Genomic DNA, 16,890 nt, shown 5'->3' on the forward strand with positions numbered 1-16,890 from the left:
CGTTCTATTCCCTGGAAATATTTTAGAAACCTTCTGTGTTTCATGTAGCTGATCTCACTTAGTTTTGTGTCTTAGTCACTGAAACACCTCTCTAAAGGGATCTGACATGAGACAGTCTCCCATAGCCTGAACAGTCAGAACAAATGGAAGTCTGGGACAGTTTTTAAGCAAAGGAATTAGCAAGAATTGCATATCTAAACTTGATATGGGTTATAAGAGAGTAGGAGCATGGGAAAGTAGCATTTCTAAAAGGGATCATCTCTGAAAGCATGTTAATATCTCACAGAAAACAGCAGGAAAACTTGAACTGTTCTATCTTTAGACCATTAATACAGGATGCTCTTCTAACAATTCTCAAAACAAGCAAACAAAAACAGTAACAACAAAACAAAATTAAACAAACAAAGCCTGGCATATTAAGTGTACCCTATGGGTTTGAAGAATGTTTCCCATCCCAAAATACAAATTTAAGCACAAAGAGAAGAGGTGGTCACTTAGCTGATAACTATGTTTTATATTCTGGTTGGTGTTATAACTAAGAAATGGTAGAGTAAACATACCTTTCTATTTTAATTTCCTACTGCTAGCTCCTTTCTCCTTCTTAAAAATGTGGAATTTGTCAAAAGGATGAATAGAAATCATGAGTATTTGACATGCCTTATATGCCCCACTTGCTTATTTTCAAGGGAAAAGAACTGTAGCCAAAGAGGATGTTGCCACGAGTGTATAATGGCATGTACCATTCTGACTTGCAACATGAATTGAACCATTAAAAGATTTAAGTGTTCCTCATTAACTTTTATTAGCCTCAATTTTTAACTTTCTTCCTCTCTCTTAAAATTAAATCTGAGTGTCCTTTCCAACCATGCCCACTTTCAAGCAGCATGAGGATTAAATAGGGTCTTCACAGGATCACAAACTAATTAGGGTGTAGGGGAAACAATGCCTCAAACAGTTGAATCCTTTGATAGCAAATTTATTTCAAAGCTTCTAACCCTTAATACTTTCTCTAAAAAATGTGCAAGTCTAAGGTTATATATAAAGATTTTTAAATATCATCCTGGGTGGAATATGAGCTTTCAAAGCTTTGGCACTTACCATTCCTATTGCCCAAAGCAAGGATCTACTTTAAGGTTGTAGAAGACCTCCATTTTATAGGTCTTTCTATGTGACAGGCACTGGGACAAACACTATCCATTCATTGTCTTGCCCAAACTTTAAGTACAAAGAGTTGTAAAACACACTCTTCACTAGAGATTTAGCTTGGAAGTAAAACATTTGGTCTAATGTACCCATCTTAGGCTCCATTCCCAGCAACAACAATGATAAAAAGAACAGCTCCTTACCTACCACACAGTTGTGTGAGCAAGGGAGAGATCCCCACCTCCTCCCCCCCCCCCACACAACCTGTGGCAGATTGGAGAGCTAGACCTGATGTCATGAGAATGGGAGAGCTGGCCTGGCACTTCACTTGCAGCACTCTGGAAAGCAGGCCCTGCATCTTGTATGGGCAGCACAATAGAGCTGACCTTGTTGGTGGGGGCATGGGTGAGTCTGCCCTGTGGCTATGAGAGTTGGAGAGCTGGCCCCAAACCCCTCATCTGCCATGTGGTGGCAAGGATGAGGGAAAGATGTCCTCCCCACCCTCACCCCTCACCAGATGTGGCACTCTGGAAATTGGGCCCTGCACTTCAGCATAGTAGAGCTGACCCTATTGATGGTGGCTCTGTGGTGTGGGCAAGACCTTTCCCCTTACACAGTCTATGGCAGGTGGGAGAGCTGGCCCTGAGGTCACAAGAGCAAGAAAGCTTGACAGTGGCAGCACTAGGGAGAGTGGCCCCTGTACCTCACCTGGGCAATACAGTAGAGCTGGCTCTGGTAGTGCAGGTGTGAGAGAGCCAGCCCAAGGGTGTGAGACCAGGAGAACTGTCCCACCCCTTGCTGCTTACTACATAAGGTGAGCTAGCCAGGGTGGTGCTGGAGAGCTCACTCTGGTGGTGAGGATGAGGGAGAGCTGGTGAGCTGACCAACCCAACAACCACCCATGCCAAGAACTACGCCTATAAGTTGGCCACCTCAACATCTACCCCTTCTAAGATCTGCTGAAGCTGTGAAGGGGTCTGTCCTGCAGATCCAAAGCTGTAGGATCTCCATGACACAGGACAATAAGCGCATATCTAAGAGGAGTCCCATTGAGGGCCCCTTATCAATACTGTGGTAGAAACCAGAGGCCCCGAACCAGACAATACCTCATTGCAATGAACACTTGCAAGATATGTGTACTAAAGAGTCCACTGTGTGACTCACTGTGTCACATAGAACTTCCACGATGAGATTTTCTTTCTTTCCTTTTAAATTGTATTTTGTTTTAGTGTGGGGTGGGGTAGTTTACAAAGGCAAAGGACAGATGTGAAGGGACAGGGAGATGAGTGGGATAGAGATTTATGATGGGAAATCCACAAAGAATCAATAAAAATTTACATTAAAAAAGGACAAAAGACCCCAAAACTCCTGACCCAGTACTGATCTCAATGTCAACTCTAGAGTGTATTTGTTATGAATCAGGGAAAAGAGGGAGGAATAGAGAAAACACAATTTGATGTTTGTTTCTAAAACAAAGATGCTATATTAAAATATAGTATTTCATAAAATGGAAAACAAGGGTCAGAAAAATTTAGTATTTGTGGAATATCACAACATAAAATTACAGACTTGTAAGCTGTGGTTACACTCTTTTGGAAGTAAGTCAAATGATCAGTTGGCCTTTGCTGTGAGGAATGAAGGGCCAAAGCAGCATTACAAACTGCTTTGTAAAAGGATTTATAGCTATTTGTGTCTTCATGTGAGTATGCACATGTGTGTGAGTGTCTGCAGAGGCCAGAAGAGGGCGTCAGATTCTTTGGAACTGTAGCTAACAACTGTGAACTGCACAACATGGTTTCTGGGAATCAAATTCCTGTCCTCTAGAAGGGCAGCGAACACTCTTAACAGCTCTGCCATCTGTGCAGCTGCAAACTGTCTTTGAAAATTAGGTTTATCTCACTTCTGTATACAGAATGTGGACTTTGTACAATTCTTTCATTATATGATTTGCATGCTTTAAATTATCCATTACAAATTCAATCCTTTATTGTTAACTCACACTGGGTAGCTTACAAACAATCTGTCACTCCAGCTCCCAGAGAATCTCATACCTCTGGTCTCTGTAGACACCTGCACACATGTGCATATAACCACAGACAGACAGACAGACAGACAGACAGACAGACAGACAGACAGACAGACAGACAGACACACACACACACACACACACACACACACACACACACACACACACGTACAATTGAAATAAACATTAAAAAGAAAATATATATTCTGGCAGAAACTTCTTCCTTAAAGAACAGAACAGTGTAATTCTTTTTGAAAAGACACTACTCTAGATACCAGGACAAAAACAGAATACTATATGAAGAATGACAACATGCAATCTTGCACCTTGGAAACATCAGACTTTAAAGGAACTTGCAGTGTAAGTTCCCATCACTGCAGTTGAGCTACAAGACCACCAGTGTAACACCAGCTCTCAGAAAGCCGCAGGGTGACCTTGCAAAAGTACACAAAGCAGCACAGGAACAGGAAATAAGCCAGATGGTTCTGCTGAGAGAGCATTTTTTCCTCCTGTATAAATCCAAAAAAGTACTAATAGGTCAAAAGCAAAAATGCAGAGAGAGTATAATAGAAATATAGATGGAGATGTATATAAATGAAGCACAGTTGGTTTTACATTATTATGTTACAATCTGCATTGATAAATACATGTTAAGAGGAGAAGTTATACAATAGATTAATCCCATAAATAGGCCTGTGGTTCTGCTGACAGAAAAAGGCTTCTGAGGATGTTCTGTGGGTAATGCTGCAATGAACTGAAGGTAATATCACTGAGCATCTGCAAATGTCCTGAAATCAGTTTTTTAGGTGAGTCTTTAAAGATTTACTTTTATTATTTTAAATTATGTACATGTGTCTACTATGAGTATATGCCTGTGAGTGTAGGTGTCTTTTAGGTCTAGAAGACTATGGAATCTCCAGGAGCTAGAGTTCCAGGTGGCTGTAAGCTATCTGAGATGAGTTCTTAGAACTAAACTTGGGTCCTCTGTAAAGCAGTAGGAGCTCTTAGCTGTTGAACTAACTCTCCAGCCCTACCCCCCAATTTTTTTTTTAATTTTTAGAAATTCTGTGCTATTGTGTGATACTGTGTGTGGGTGTGTGACATGTGTGTTGGTGTCTCCACAGGCCAGAGGCATTGGATTTCCTGAAGCTGGAGTTACAAATGAAACTGCTGGATATGAATGTTGGGAATAGAACACTGGAGTTTCTGAAGGTGAAGCTTTAAATATAGTCTCAAGTAACTACAGTGTGTACTCTGGCTTCTTATACACCATGTAAAATGTGATTATTCCCCACTATATAAAGTCTACAGGCAGGGGGACACTTGACAAAGAAATCTAAGTTGGTTTCTTAGGAGGAAAAACATATGCACAAGGCTCCCCTAGTCTATACCTGGGCAAGTGTCTTCTAGGGCACCTGGTTTTGTGTGTACAAACTCCCAGGAACTCTTGGAGAGCACTTACTTACCCCATATCTTCCATTAGAATCTGTGAAGCACAATGCCAGGCTGCCTAGATGCCCCTCAAGTAGATTGGCCTGTGGCTAATGACATCCTTGAGCGGGAAATTGGAGCTCTGTGTCCTTCTTTGCCCTGACCCTGGCCACATCCGTCTACCTGGTCCAGGTGTAAAGTGCAGAGGACAAGAGTTGCTGTCTGCCTGGGATCACAGAAGGCTTGGAAGGATACCAAACACCCTGCTGGCATCTGAGGGATGTGCTGGCCACTAGTTGCAAACCTTTGGACTTCATGCATGCCTCTATTGACATATGAAGCAAAACATAAAATTGTGAAACTCTGTTTTGTTGTGAACTTACAGTGGCTCTGAATAGTGAAAAATCTATACTGTCAGCAGAAGAGGCTGGGAGACAAGATGTAGGATTCTTCAGTGTCTGAATTAGACAAACCCATGAGGCTGATCTGGTAGGGGGTTGCTGACATAATTGGGCAATCATTAATAAATCAGCAGAGTACCAGGGCACTGGGGAGATATAAATGAAGATTAGCCAGAGGACCAATGAGGCAACAGTGAGTTGTTTGGGTAAGTTAGGAGAACAGAATGGAAAGAGATCTGTCTCTAAGAAAGACGAAAGACAGAGAGGCAGCTCAGGGCTGACCCTGAAATATTCCAGAATCTTAAGAAAACACTAGTAGTAGGGCACACTGACAGCCCAAGAAGTCCACAGGGTCCATGTGCACAGCCACATTCATGGAAGCAGAAAGGCCTAGGTAGCTGGGACATAACTCCAAAGAGGCAAGGTGGTCCTGGTCCAGGACATGGAATGTCATTAATGCATCTGCATCGTAGAAAAATGATATGGCAGCAGTTGTGAGAACACAGACAGGTAAAGAGCCAGCAGAGTTCGGTGAGGTCTAATGTATGATGCACAGAAAGGGGCCTACCTAGTGACTTACATTCTGCCTTCTCTCTGGGCTTGAGTGGGAAAGAAAGACAATATCTTATAAGACTTTTGTGAAAACAAAATTAAAATGGTCAAGTTTAGCAGTTTACACAGTGAACAATAACAAGTAACATTTTCAAGGTCATGAAAAGCTGAGTGAACATTTTCAGATATGGGAGGAAAGGTGTTTTTCCTACTTCCCAGAAAACACACCCTGGATCTGAGGAGCAAACCAAGAGCATTGAGCTTGCTAGGTAAGCCCTCTACCACTGAGCTAAATCCCCAACACAAAATGGTGTTTTCTGAAAAGCAAAGACAGTAAGAACTACAGTTGTTCACAAATGTGGGAGTGGGAAGGACTTCTCTGTTGCTCAAAATTGATTGCCTAACCACTAAGGAAATTCTCAGGAATCCACAAGGATGACCCCCAGCTAAGACACTAAGCATTAGTGGAGAGGGTATTTGAACTCTTCTTCTGTAATCAGATTGATGACTATCTGAATTATCATCATAGAACCTTCACCCAGCAACTGATGGAAGCAGATACCGAGATCCACAGCTAAGCCCTGGGCTGAGCTCCCAGAGTCCAGTTGAAGAGACGGAGGAGGGATAATATGAGCAAAGGGTCAAAACCATTTTGGGGATACCCACAGAAACAGCTAACCTGAGCTACTGGGAGTCACTGATTCTGAAATGACAGATGGGGAACTTGCATAGGACCAAACTAGGCCCTATGAATGTGGGTGACAGTTGTATGGCTTGGGCAGTCTGTGGGGCCACTGGCAGTGGGACCAGGATTTATTCCTAGTGTTTGAACTGGTTTTTAGGAGCCCATTCTCTTTGAAGGGATATGGCCTTGGCCCTGCTTCAAAGTAATGAGCCAGACCTCACTGACTCCCAATGGGAAGGCTTACTCTCTCTGAGGACTGGATGGGAGTGGGGTAGGGAGGGGGAAGGTGGGGAGAGCAAGAGGAGGGAAGAGAGTGGGAATTGGCACTGGTATGTAAAATGAGAAAAGATTGTTTTAAAATAAAGAAAAAAAATCCAAAAACAAAATCGGCTGCCTAACAGCCTCTGAAAAGTCAAGAGCTGTGCTGAAATCCACGGTTCTTGCAGGTGTGAATCTTGTCGGAAAAGACTTCCAAGTAGACTATTATCTATCCAGCTCTGACTTGTGTAATCTAGCCATTTATTCTCATGTGTACTTTTATTCCATTCCACATGGAAAGCAGAACTTCAAGAGAAAGAAATGAGTAAGAAACTGTATCATGCAATGCTTTGCACACTGCTTATGGTCTGCTGATGCACAAAGGTATGGGGTAAAGAGGCTTACATTCAAATCACTGTCCCCTTGTCACAGTACCCTGCTGGGAGAGCAGGGCCCTATCTGACACTCTGAAGGGAGAGAAAAGCAAGGGAAGTAAGGAATGAAGGGAGTGGAAAAGGGAAAATGATTTCGATACATGAAGGAAAGAGCAGCTAAGGACACAGAACATCAGGGTCTAGGAGTTAGGAGAGATCCCATTCAAGTGTCTAAGCCACTCTGCTTTCTTTGAGCCTCATTAGACTTGTATGATCCTAGGGTCCTATGCCACACATACTTAAGTTAGTAAACCTATAATTCATCAGGGATAATATTAATAGATGACTCACTGGCCCAAGCCAGTCAAGTTTGCTGTTTCCCAAAGGGCCTGACAGATAGTTAACCACAATGTAACTTTCAGATCCCCTGACAAAAGACAATGGAATTTAAACCACCCTGGTGGGTGTGTGTGTGTGTGTGTGTGTGTGTGTGTGTGTGTGTGTGTGTGTGTGTGTGTGTTGTGTGTGTGTGTGTGTGTGTGTGTGTGTGTGTGTGTGTGTGTGTGTGTGTGTGTGTGTGTGTGTGTGTGTGTGTGTGTGTGTGTGTGTGTGTGTGTGTGTGTGTGTTTTATTTGTTTTTTTAAAGATAAGGATCAAATGACATGAGTTCTGCAAAACTTGTATTTCCTGTTCAGAGGTTATATCTTTCTCAAATTATATGATTGTACAACTAATACTGAAGAGGAAGTCTCCTGTTTAGAATGTAAGACTTTGCTTTGTAACTTCTAGCTCTTCAAATATTTCACAGTGGTTTTTATTCCACTTCTCATGTTGGAGTTGAATAAGGGGAGAACTTAGAAGGTCAGTGACCAGACAGATAATTTTTAAAATTAGTGTTACTATTTGTACACCTATTGAAATGTATAAAACTGTGCAATGGCCACCCTTTAAAAGCAGTGAAGTATGATGGAGACATGGTTAAGTGGTTAAGAGCAGTTATTGTTCTTGCAGAGGACTTAGGTTTAGTGTTCCAGAAACCAAATGGCAGCTCACAACCATCTGTGTTCTAGGGGAGCTGGCATCTGCTGCTGGCCATTGTAGGCACACACACACACACACACACACACACACACACACACACACACACACACACACACACACACACACACAGTATGTACATATCCATGCAGGCAAACACACAAAAGTGAATATTTAAAGTCAGTGAAAAGAAGCTTTGAAATATTACAAGGATAGCCCAGATACCAACATTGGGCCTGGAAACCAAGAACTAAAGAGTCAGGATACAGGAATGAACCCCAGCACAGGCACCAAGCAAGGACTTCAGGGAAGGAAGGGAACCTTCTTGCAGCGCCAGCCCTTTCTCTTGCCTGTCCTAGTCAGAGTCAAATGTTTCTTGGGAGAAACCAAATGCAAAAATGCAAGTCACAGGACATCAAAAGCCAGGAGTATAATATTCTTTCTGAGTTTAAGAAGAGGTATGATGAAAGATTCCTGTATTTATGTTTAAACTTGAAATTTAAGATACAATTACAATCACCAGGTCATTATTTGCATCAAGGACACATTGTGTGAAGAAAAGAAAAAAGCTGTGACACTATTGGGATCCCAATGTTTGTCTTTTCCTGGTGAATAAGAGGTAGGTATTACTGTGCCATGTGCTTGGTAGCTAGAGGTAGGAGGCCACAGTCATCTGCCTGGAATGCCTCTTGTCCCCTCCAACACAGATGCCCAGCCACCATCATTACTCTGTGAGTCAGAGGCTTTGTAACAGACTGAGGAACTGGGACCTGTCATCTCAATGTGTAGGAGTCAAGCAACAGGCAGGAAATGAGGTCACACCCACCAAGAGCCTCATCCAACACTGCAGAGAGCTCTAATTTCTTCTTTCTGTACAGCCTGCTTTGTTTTTTTACCCCTCCTGTGAAGTAAGTCTGAATAGAAACCTTTAAGCTTTCAGGGACGTAGCTCTACGTTTCAGTGCATACTCAAGCATAGCACACCCCTGGATTCCATGCCAAGCACCTTACACACAAGGAACTGTAAGTACAATGCTATGTATGTTTAAAAATGAAGCTCCTTACTGGAAGGTGTCTTGCTCCAAAATTTTGTGTGTTGGAGTTAGTAAAAGATGAGAAGGAAAGAAACACAAAACTCTAAAGATGTTTAGTAACCAGCAATAGAAATCTGTGTCTACCAAGAGGGGCTCTCCAGTAAATGAGACCCTTAGAAGCTGGGCTAGCCCATCAATAAAGAGGATTCTAAACTGCCACATGTCATATTATCAGACACAGGACACACTGGGCTTAATAAATAAGTGCTATTTTTGTGTTTTTTTCTTTTTCTTTATTTTTTGTAAATCAGGGTCAGTGGACTTGCACTTTTATATTTTTGTCTACTCAGATAAGACATTAAAATAGGAGTAAAGTCTAATAGTTGAATCTAAATTCTAATTTTCTTCTGTTAGAAGAACCTGACAGCATAAGAGCATACAGTTAGAACTGCATTTTCTTTACTGCAGGTCCTTGAACTCATCTTACTGGAATCCTGGAAACCCATCATACCTCCATCAACAAAAATGTGCTAAAATCATGTTCAGTGAATGGAAAATAACTTAGGTTAAGAAAATGTCTACAATAACACACATCTCATATGTACATCTCATTTTCATAAAATTTTAAAAGGGTACCAATTTATAAATAAATAGTCTGTGAACAATTGATTGAGATAACCTACTATATATATTTACTGGAATTTGTTCCGTACTATGTAAGTTGGGCTTCAAATAAAGTTGGAATTTAAAATTAAGATGAAAAAGATTGAGGACCTACTTTAAAGGTTCCCTGAGAAACAATACATAGCCTCAGGCCTAAGGAAGACATTTGTGAACTCAAGAAAACCTTTAGGGATAATTTATTATTGACCATCTTATGCCTATGCATAACTGGGCATGCATATCGTCAAAACTAGATGTGATACGGAGAAAGAATGTGCAAAGTACGCAAAGGTTTATATGATCTATACCTGCCAGTCCAAACAGAGAACCACCTTAGTAACAACTTAAAAAACAAAAAGTCCCAAACAATAATCAAGGCGCATGAGTATCTTCATTCTTGTGGCCCCGACATTGCAGTATAGCCTGATATGGATTCTACAGCTTTGCTTTGAGTAAAGTCTTGCTGTTAAATTACAATCTGTGTGAACCTTTAATGTAATTTGTGTTAGCCTTTATTTTAATTCTATACAGAAGAGGCCAGGAACCTGGAAATCTTGTCTAGACCTCAACCACCAGTATCGATGTTGTTATAATCCCACTGAAGAGAATAAGCAGAAGAGACATTTCCTAGTGCGGAGTAAATAGGAGCAAAAATAAAATGTTTCTTTACTTAAGGGGATGTTCAGCTTGGAGCATTTGGTTTTGTGGGTTTGGATAAAGGGCACAATTAACTGTTTGTATTAAAGGTCCTCTGAGGCCAAGCCCAGGAACCTGGGCCCAGCGTGGGCACTCTAATGGTCCAGAAAGCAACAGGCCCATCCCCATCCTCCCTGCCAGACTCCATGAGGACACACCATGTAATTTAGGTAAATGATTTCCTGCAATAAAGGTGACCTTAAGTAGAATAAAGCCAAATTATGTCCGACAATGAATTTAAAAGAGGGATTTTTGCCTTTTAGTTTTTTTTTTTTTTGGTGGGGGGGGCAAAGAAGAAAGAGAGAATAAGAGAGAGGAAGAAAAGGAAAAAGAAGAGAAAATAAAGAGAGGAGACAAGAATTTTGGAGAGATATATTTATATGTATATAGCACAGGAATATAAAAATACTGATTGCCAATACAATTTTCCCTTTCCATAATGCTGTAGAGTAACTATCTGTGAGCTTATGCGGTATCCTATGTAATGAGGGTATTCCTTCTACACTGCACATATAATCTTGCTATTGGAATTAAAAAGCTTTCATTCATCCATGGGAAGAAGTAGCTATCAGGTAAATGAAGCTGGGAAATGGACCTAGGAATGGAGGTGGAGGCCTATATACAACAATGGAGGTGGAAGGCAGGCAGATGGGAAGAGGAGATGGAGAAATCTGTACACAGGGAATGTGATTGTATCATCTAAGTGTAAAGAGAACTTTTAACACTCTTTTCCTGGAGATCAATTTGAGGACCAGAACCAGGGTTCTCTTTAATATAATATGTCAGGCCCATGTGTAGGATATGGCATCTTGTCTCATCAATGGTAATGGCTAGAGAGCAGAGAACAAGTAATGTTAAATGCTACTACTCATGAGACCTATAAATGCCATTTACAGTTTCCTATCCCATGCCCATAGTCTCTATGCCTATAGAATCTGTAACTCCATTCCATGTGTTTTTCTAACTCCTTACACTTACATGTATATCCAGACATATGCATGTTCAAATATATCTGTATATGTGTGTGGAGGCCAGATGTTGAAATCAGGTATTTAATTGAGAAATACAGAAGGGCAAGTGTCTTTCACCACGACTATAACTAGATGGAGCCTACACTTAATGATTTTGGAACAGAGCTAATCTTAGGCAATTATTCCCAAACTATCAAGATTGAAAATATGAAACAAAGAGTGATGACTTCCTATATTTTCTTATCTTAAAAATATGATACATTTAAAACTTTAAAGTTTTTTTCCATAGGCTAGAACATAGCTCAGTTACAGAGCACTAGCCTGTAAGCCCATATTTTGTAAGTCAGCCTGTATCATAGCGGATTATTATATATTCTTGTATTCCACCCTTATGATTGTTAGTTTTGGATATTTTACACTATTAAGTTTTAATCCTCTCTTAGACTAAAAGGGGAATTGTAGGGAGTCACCCTAGCCCCACCCAATAGTCCTGGGGCAGGTACCAGGTGGACCTGGGGACTCGCCCATAAGGGCGGGGTGAAGGAAAGCCGGGATGACGTAAAGGGGGCTTCTTAAAGGACTGCACATGGGGACGGGGCTCTCTCTTTTTGTTCTGGCCGCGCTGGCTGGGTTCTTAACCTAGCTCTGGCCTGTGTTTCACCCGGCTGTGCTTGGAAATAAAAGAGACCTTACTCCAATACTAGCCCATCAGGTAGAAAGTTCCATCCCTAGAAACACACCCAAACACAAAAACATACTACACACATATAACTATACACACCATACTCTTTACACACACCCACACCACTCTTTATACACACATACTATTTACACCATACTCTGCACACATACACACAAGCTCACATACACTATATATACCATACTCTCTCTTTCTCTCTCTCTCTCTCTCTCTCTATATATATATATATATATATATATATATACTGTATATACACACACCACACAAATATACATTTACATATGTATGTATATACATATATTTATGATACTGTGTATACTTATACACATACCTTCCATTGGAAAATGAAACCTTCTAACTATACAAGGAGTTATTAAATGCAATCTTTGAAAAATACAATAACACATCTTTATTTAGAGGAATATTATTGTTTCTATGTTTTTCTAACAAGCCAAACATTTCTAGAAAGACAACTGAAAAATGTCTTTTGTCAGGTTCTGGAAAGGTGGTACGACCAAGGGAAAGGAAATCTCTTGTGCTAAGTGTGTATTTCTGGATGGCTCCTGCCAATGAGCTTATCCAGTATTTCCTGGCTAGAATTATGTTCTGGAAAATTTTATCAACATGGGCCAAATGTCATAGCTTATTAATAAAAATGTTATCAAAATTGTGATGTAAGCATGATGGGGAATGTACTTCTTTGTATGTTTATCTTATTGATTATTGAATAAAATACTGTTTGGCCAATGAGACAGCAAGTTAGACAGGACTAGAAGTCAAAGAGGATTCTGGGAAATGTAGTAGAGAAGAGTGATCCAGGCAGGAAGTGATATAGCAAGGAGACTCATATTTAAGCAAAGGAAACAGGAAGTGTCCCCCTTTCTCCTTCGCATCCTCCAGCGGCAGGATGTGAGCCACCGGCAAGAAAGGGTGCCAGCAAAAGGCATTCTCTATAAAGATAAGTCTTATAACATATATAGATTTTTGATAATTAAGACTGAGCTAGCAGATGAGAAGTCCTAGTCATTGGCCAAGCGGCATTTGAACCTAATACAAGTCCCTCTGTGTATTAATTTGGGCCCTAACTTGGGCAGGCGGCTGGCATAAAGCGCAAACGTGGCAGTGGGGCTTGGAGGCTTATGGCAGAAAGATTTATTGTAACATAAACACATGACCCCACTTTATAGAATATTATTATGTATCTATACTTGTTGTTTTGTTTAAAGGGTTCCTAGGTCAAGAAAGCTTGGGTCCCTACCTCAACCTAAGCTGGCCACACAGCACAGTCAGATGTCATGTGTTTGAGGCAGTCAATGGAATATAAAAAAATGCTTAATTTTGTATATTATAGCTTTCTTTTCAGTCTTATATGGCTTTAAATAAAGCATATAAAATTGTGATTAGTAGCAATTAGAACTGCGACTATGGTACTTCTTAACTAAGTCCATATTGAAGAAAATTAACTCAAAAGCTCTTTCCTTGACAATATTCCACCATCCTAGCTACAACATTTACCATGGGAATTTGCTTGAATAGAGAGTCCATGACCAGTACCCTGTCATACTCACTATGAGTTCCTTCAGTGTTCATGAAGAAAAGCAAACATGACAACATACAAAGGGCCCAGTTTGGGGAACACATGAAGTTCTGAGTAAATATGTGCTGTTGATTGGAGCACTGACACATTAAGGAGACCAATGCTTCAAACACATGGGAACATCAATACCTTCCCCAATCTGTGTTGAGATGTTGACAGTGTGTGCAGAACACATTAACTAGGAAAATGCCAACTGCAAATTCCTCCAACTTCTAGATATTGAAAGCTGGGTTTGCTCCCCTATAGAGTTCCTCTCTACCAAGATGAGCTAAACCTACCTCCTTATTCAGCTGTATTTAATAACCCACACCCTTATTAATACAATAAATCTGCATCTTCTATTTAGATGTATAAAACAAACTTCCTAATTTCCAGACTGTTGATGTCTTTCCATCAGAGCGCATAACCCATCCAATCCCAGCTTTTCTATACACATGTCTGTGTATCCTTTCTTTGTGACTCTCAGTCTAGTCAAGTCAATCCCTAAGCTGTGCAGGTCACACCAGCCCAGAGAAATAGTAAAGAAAATAATAAAAAAGTGGAAAGTTTCAGGAATCTAGCTATGTTTTATGAGAAATATGAAAACTTGATACATTATGTTTGAGTAAATTAAGATTTAAAATTTCCAGCCATTAGCACTATGGTAATTAGTAAATAGTACTTTTTAAAATGCTGTAGTATTTAGTGTTAATTATAGAATAAGGGTGGTCAGCATTCTAAATACTTTAAAATGTTTATAAAAAAGACCCTGGAAAAGTTGTGACAACTTGTTTATTCAGAATAGATCATAATTTAATGCAGTTTTAACATTTATTCTTCAAGTTGAAATGTATTTTTCCCAATTAAATTATTCTTAAAGTATTTAAATCTACAGAACAGGACTGTAACAGGATCAAGAAATGACTGTATGAATTGATATACAAACATTTATGAGACAAAGGGAGTCTGTATCACATTCCCAACATTGTGGCAAGCATTTTTTTAGAGCTCTTACGTCATTTCACAGATGAGTAAATTGAGGTACAACAGGTTTGAGCAGAGCACTGATTCACCTCACTGTTGGGGTCTACCATGTCGAAGCAAGAAAAGCAATTGTTCTCCACACCTAAATGTAAAACCTCTAGATTTACCAACAGTTTTATGTTTAAATGAGAGGTACTGTTTGCAATTAATATGTGTAAATGAGACACCAGAATGGCCTGTCTGATCTATACCTGCCAATAAGCTGATCACTTGTCAGGAAACACATGTTTCTTAAGTAAGACATGCTCCTCTGTACTTTTATGACGTGTTGCCTTTAATTTTGGCCAAAAACTGTAATTTCAAGTCTCTAAATTAATCTCATTTTAATAAACTTAGAACCAGAAGAAATGACACTATTTCTCTAAATAAAAAGTAGCAAACTACAAATTTTCAAATAATGGTATTTCTTTTTCCAGGAACCAAGTAATTTAGATTTATTTCAGAATATATAAATGAGAATTATAAAAAATCTTCTTACACCAGCAACATATTGTTACTGTTGGAACCCCAAGAGAATCCTCCATACACAAAACCACTTGTCTTGTAGAATGAAAAAGCCTGAGCTTTCAAGTAGAAGGCCTTACTCTGTGTAAGTGACTGGGTTGTGTGCCATGTGACACTTTCCTATTTTTATTAAAAGAACTAATCACTGTAATCTCAGGTGGATCTTTTCATATTTTGGCTTTAGGGTATATTGTACTACACAATCTTGTTAAGCACTTACAACAGTGACTTCATTTGAGACAACCTTCTGAAAGTATTTAATTCAAAATGTTCATGAATTTTTAATTTTTATATGAATACAAACAGGCCTTTGTGTGAAGATCTGGCTGTACCTCTTAGAAGTGTTATTTGATTTTTCCAGTGTGAGAAGGACACAGGGCCACTGGTTCTAACAAAAGTCTCTCATCATTTATGTGCATATTTAACAGTCTTATTGCTTTATATTGGATCTTTTGTCTAATTAAAAAATGTCATTTCTCACTCCTTCTGCTAAGGTTTACATATGTTCATCTCAAAGGCATGCTGATAAAAAAGAATGAAGAGAAAGCATAACCCAGATGAAGTGTTTTCAAAATGTGGTGGAGTATCTCCTTTACCTTCAAAATTTAGTGAATTTCTGAGTTCTAAGTACAGTTTTTCTTTCTAAGTATATGCACATGAACAACAGCAAGCTAAACACCATGAATATTATTGAGAAAATAACATGCTTATTGTCATAAAGCTTGCTTCCATTTAAGGTTCCAATTTCTCCAGCAATAGATATTTAAAAACAAGGTAATCAGAGGAAAGGAAAATTTGTTTAAAAGAAAGCAAAAAGAAAATAATACTATTTGTATGTAACTCAGTAATAAAAAACTAAGTTTAACATAATTTATAGGAATTTCAAGAGTGGAAAACTTTAACTACACCATCATTAACTTTCTAACTATACCATAATATTTTGCAACAGTACCATGATGTGTAAAGCTCAGTGGTGTGCAATGGCAATAAGTATGTAGGCTTATAACCAGACTCTTTAGGATAGAACCTAAAGCTCCATGACACCAGTATTCTGAGCGGTACTTGAGAGACTGCATATTAAAGATCTTAGATTAAATAAACCAAAACTGGATGTTATTTGTTGAAGATTTGAGAACTGGTGGTATTGTGAATGCCATAGTGGGAAAGGAGGAAAATATGAAACAAGTCAGGTAGGATAAAAACTTTATAAAGTGAAGAATAATCTTCCAATACTATACACACTAACTTACATACCTGTCATTCAATGTACTGGCCAACACTTTTGTTTCAATCAAATAAAAAGAAAATTTGGGAAAGATGTCTTTGTTAAGTAACATTCATCACTCAATCTATACTCCTGAGCTATGCAGCCTTACACAGAGTTTAACATGTTTAACCATATTTGTGTCAGCAGAAGCTTATATCTGACCACTTCTAGGTCAAGCTTCTCACTGCAGGCCTGGCATTTGAAGTGTCAACTGATACAGACACTTTTAATGTAATGAGTCAGTTCCTACCTCGACATAGTCCTTGGCATGGCCCCAGTCTCGTTTGGCGTCCAGATTTCCCAAACTGAAACATTCCAGTTGTCCAAGGTAAATCTTAGCTACTGACCGGCTAATTTTTCGAGTAACAAAATTAGCTCCTAAAAAGAGACAAAAGATGTATTATCAGTAGAGTACATTTGACATTTAAGAGTTTGGTGAACCAAACACAGTATCAGCCTCTAGGCATTTCTTTCATCCCATGTCCCCCCTAAAATAATAATATAAAAAGAAGAACGATCATTAGCTGT

General features: G+C 39.4%; 1 protein-coding gene across 1 annotated transcript in view; it reads right to left on the bottom strand.

The window, feature by feature from the left end:
* Gmds (GDP-mannose 4,6-dehydratase) overlaps nucleotides 1-16,890 on the bottom strand; it is a 543,354-nt gene that overhangs the window by 279,183 nt on the left and 247,281 nt on the right. The window contains exon 7 of the mRNA NM_001246696.1: nucleotides 16,613-16,740. Within this exon, the coding sequence (NP_001233625.1) occupies nucleotides 16,613-16,740 (128 nt within the window). The remainder of the gene's footprint in view (nucleotides 1-16,612; nucleotides 16,741-16,890) is intronic.

The sequence above is a fragment of the Cricetulus griseus genome, chromosome 3 (assembly GCF_003668045.3).
Source record: "Cricetulus griseus strain 17A/GY chromosome 3, alternate assembly CriGri-PICRH-1.0, whole genome shotgun sequence".
NCBI classification, from domain to species: domain Eukaryota; kingdom Metazoa; phylum Chordata; class Mammalia; order Rodentia; family Cricetidae; genus Cricetulus; species Cricetulus griseus.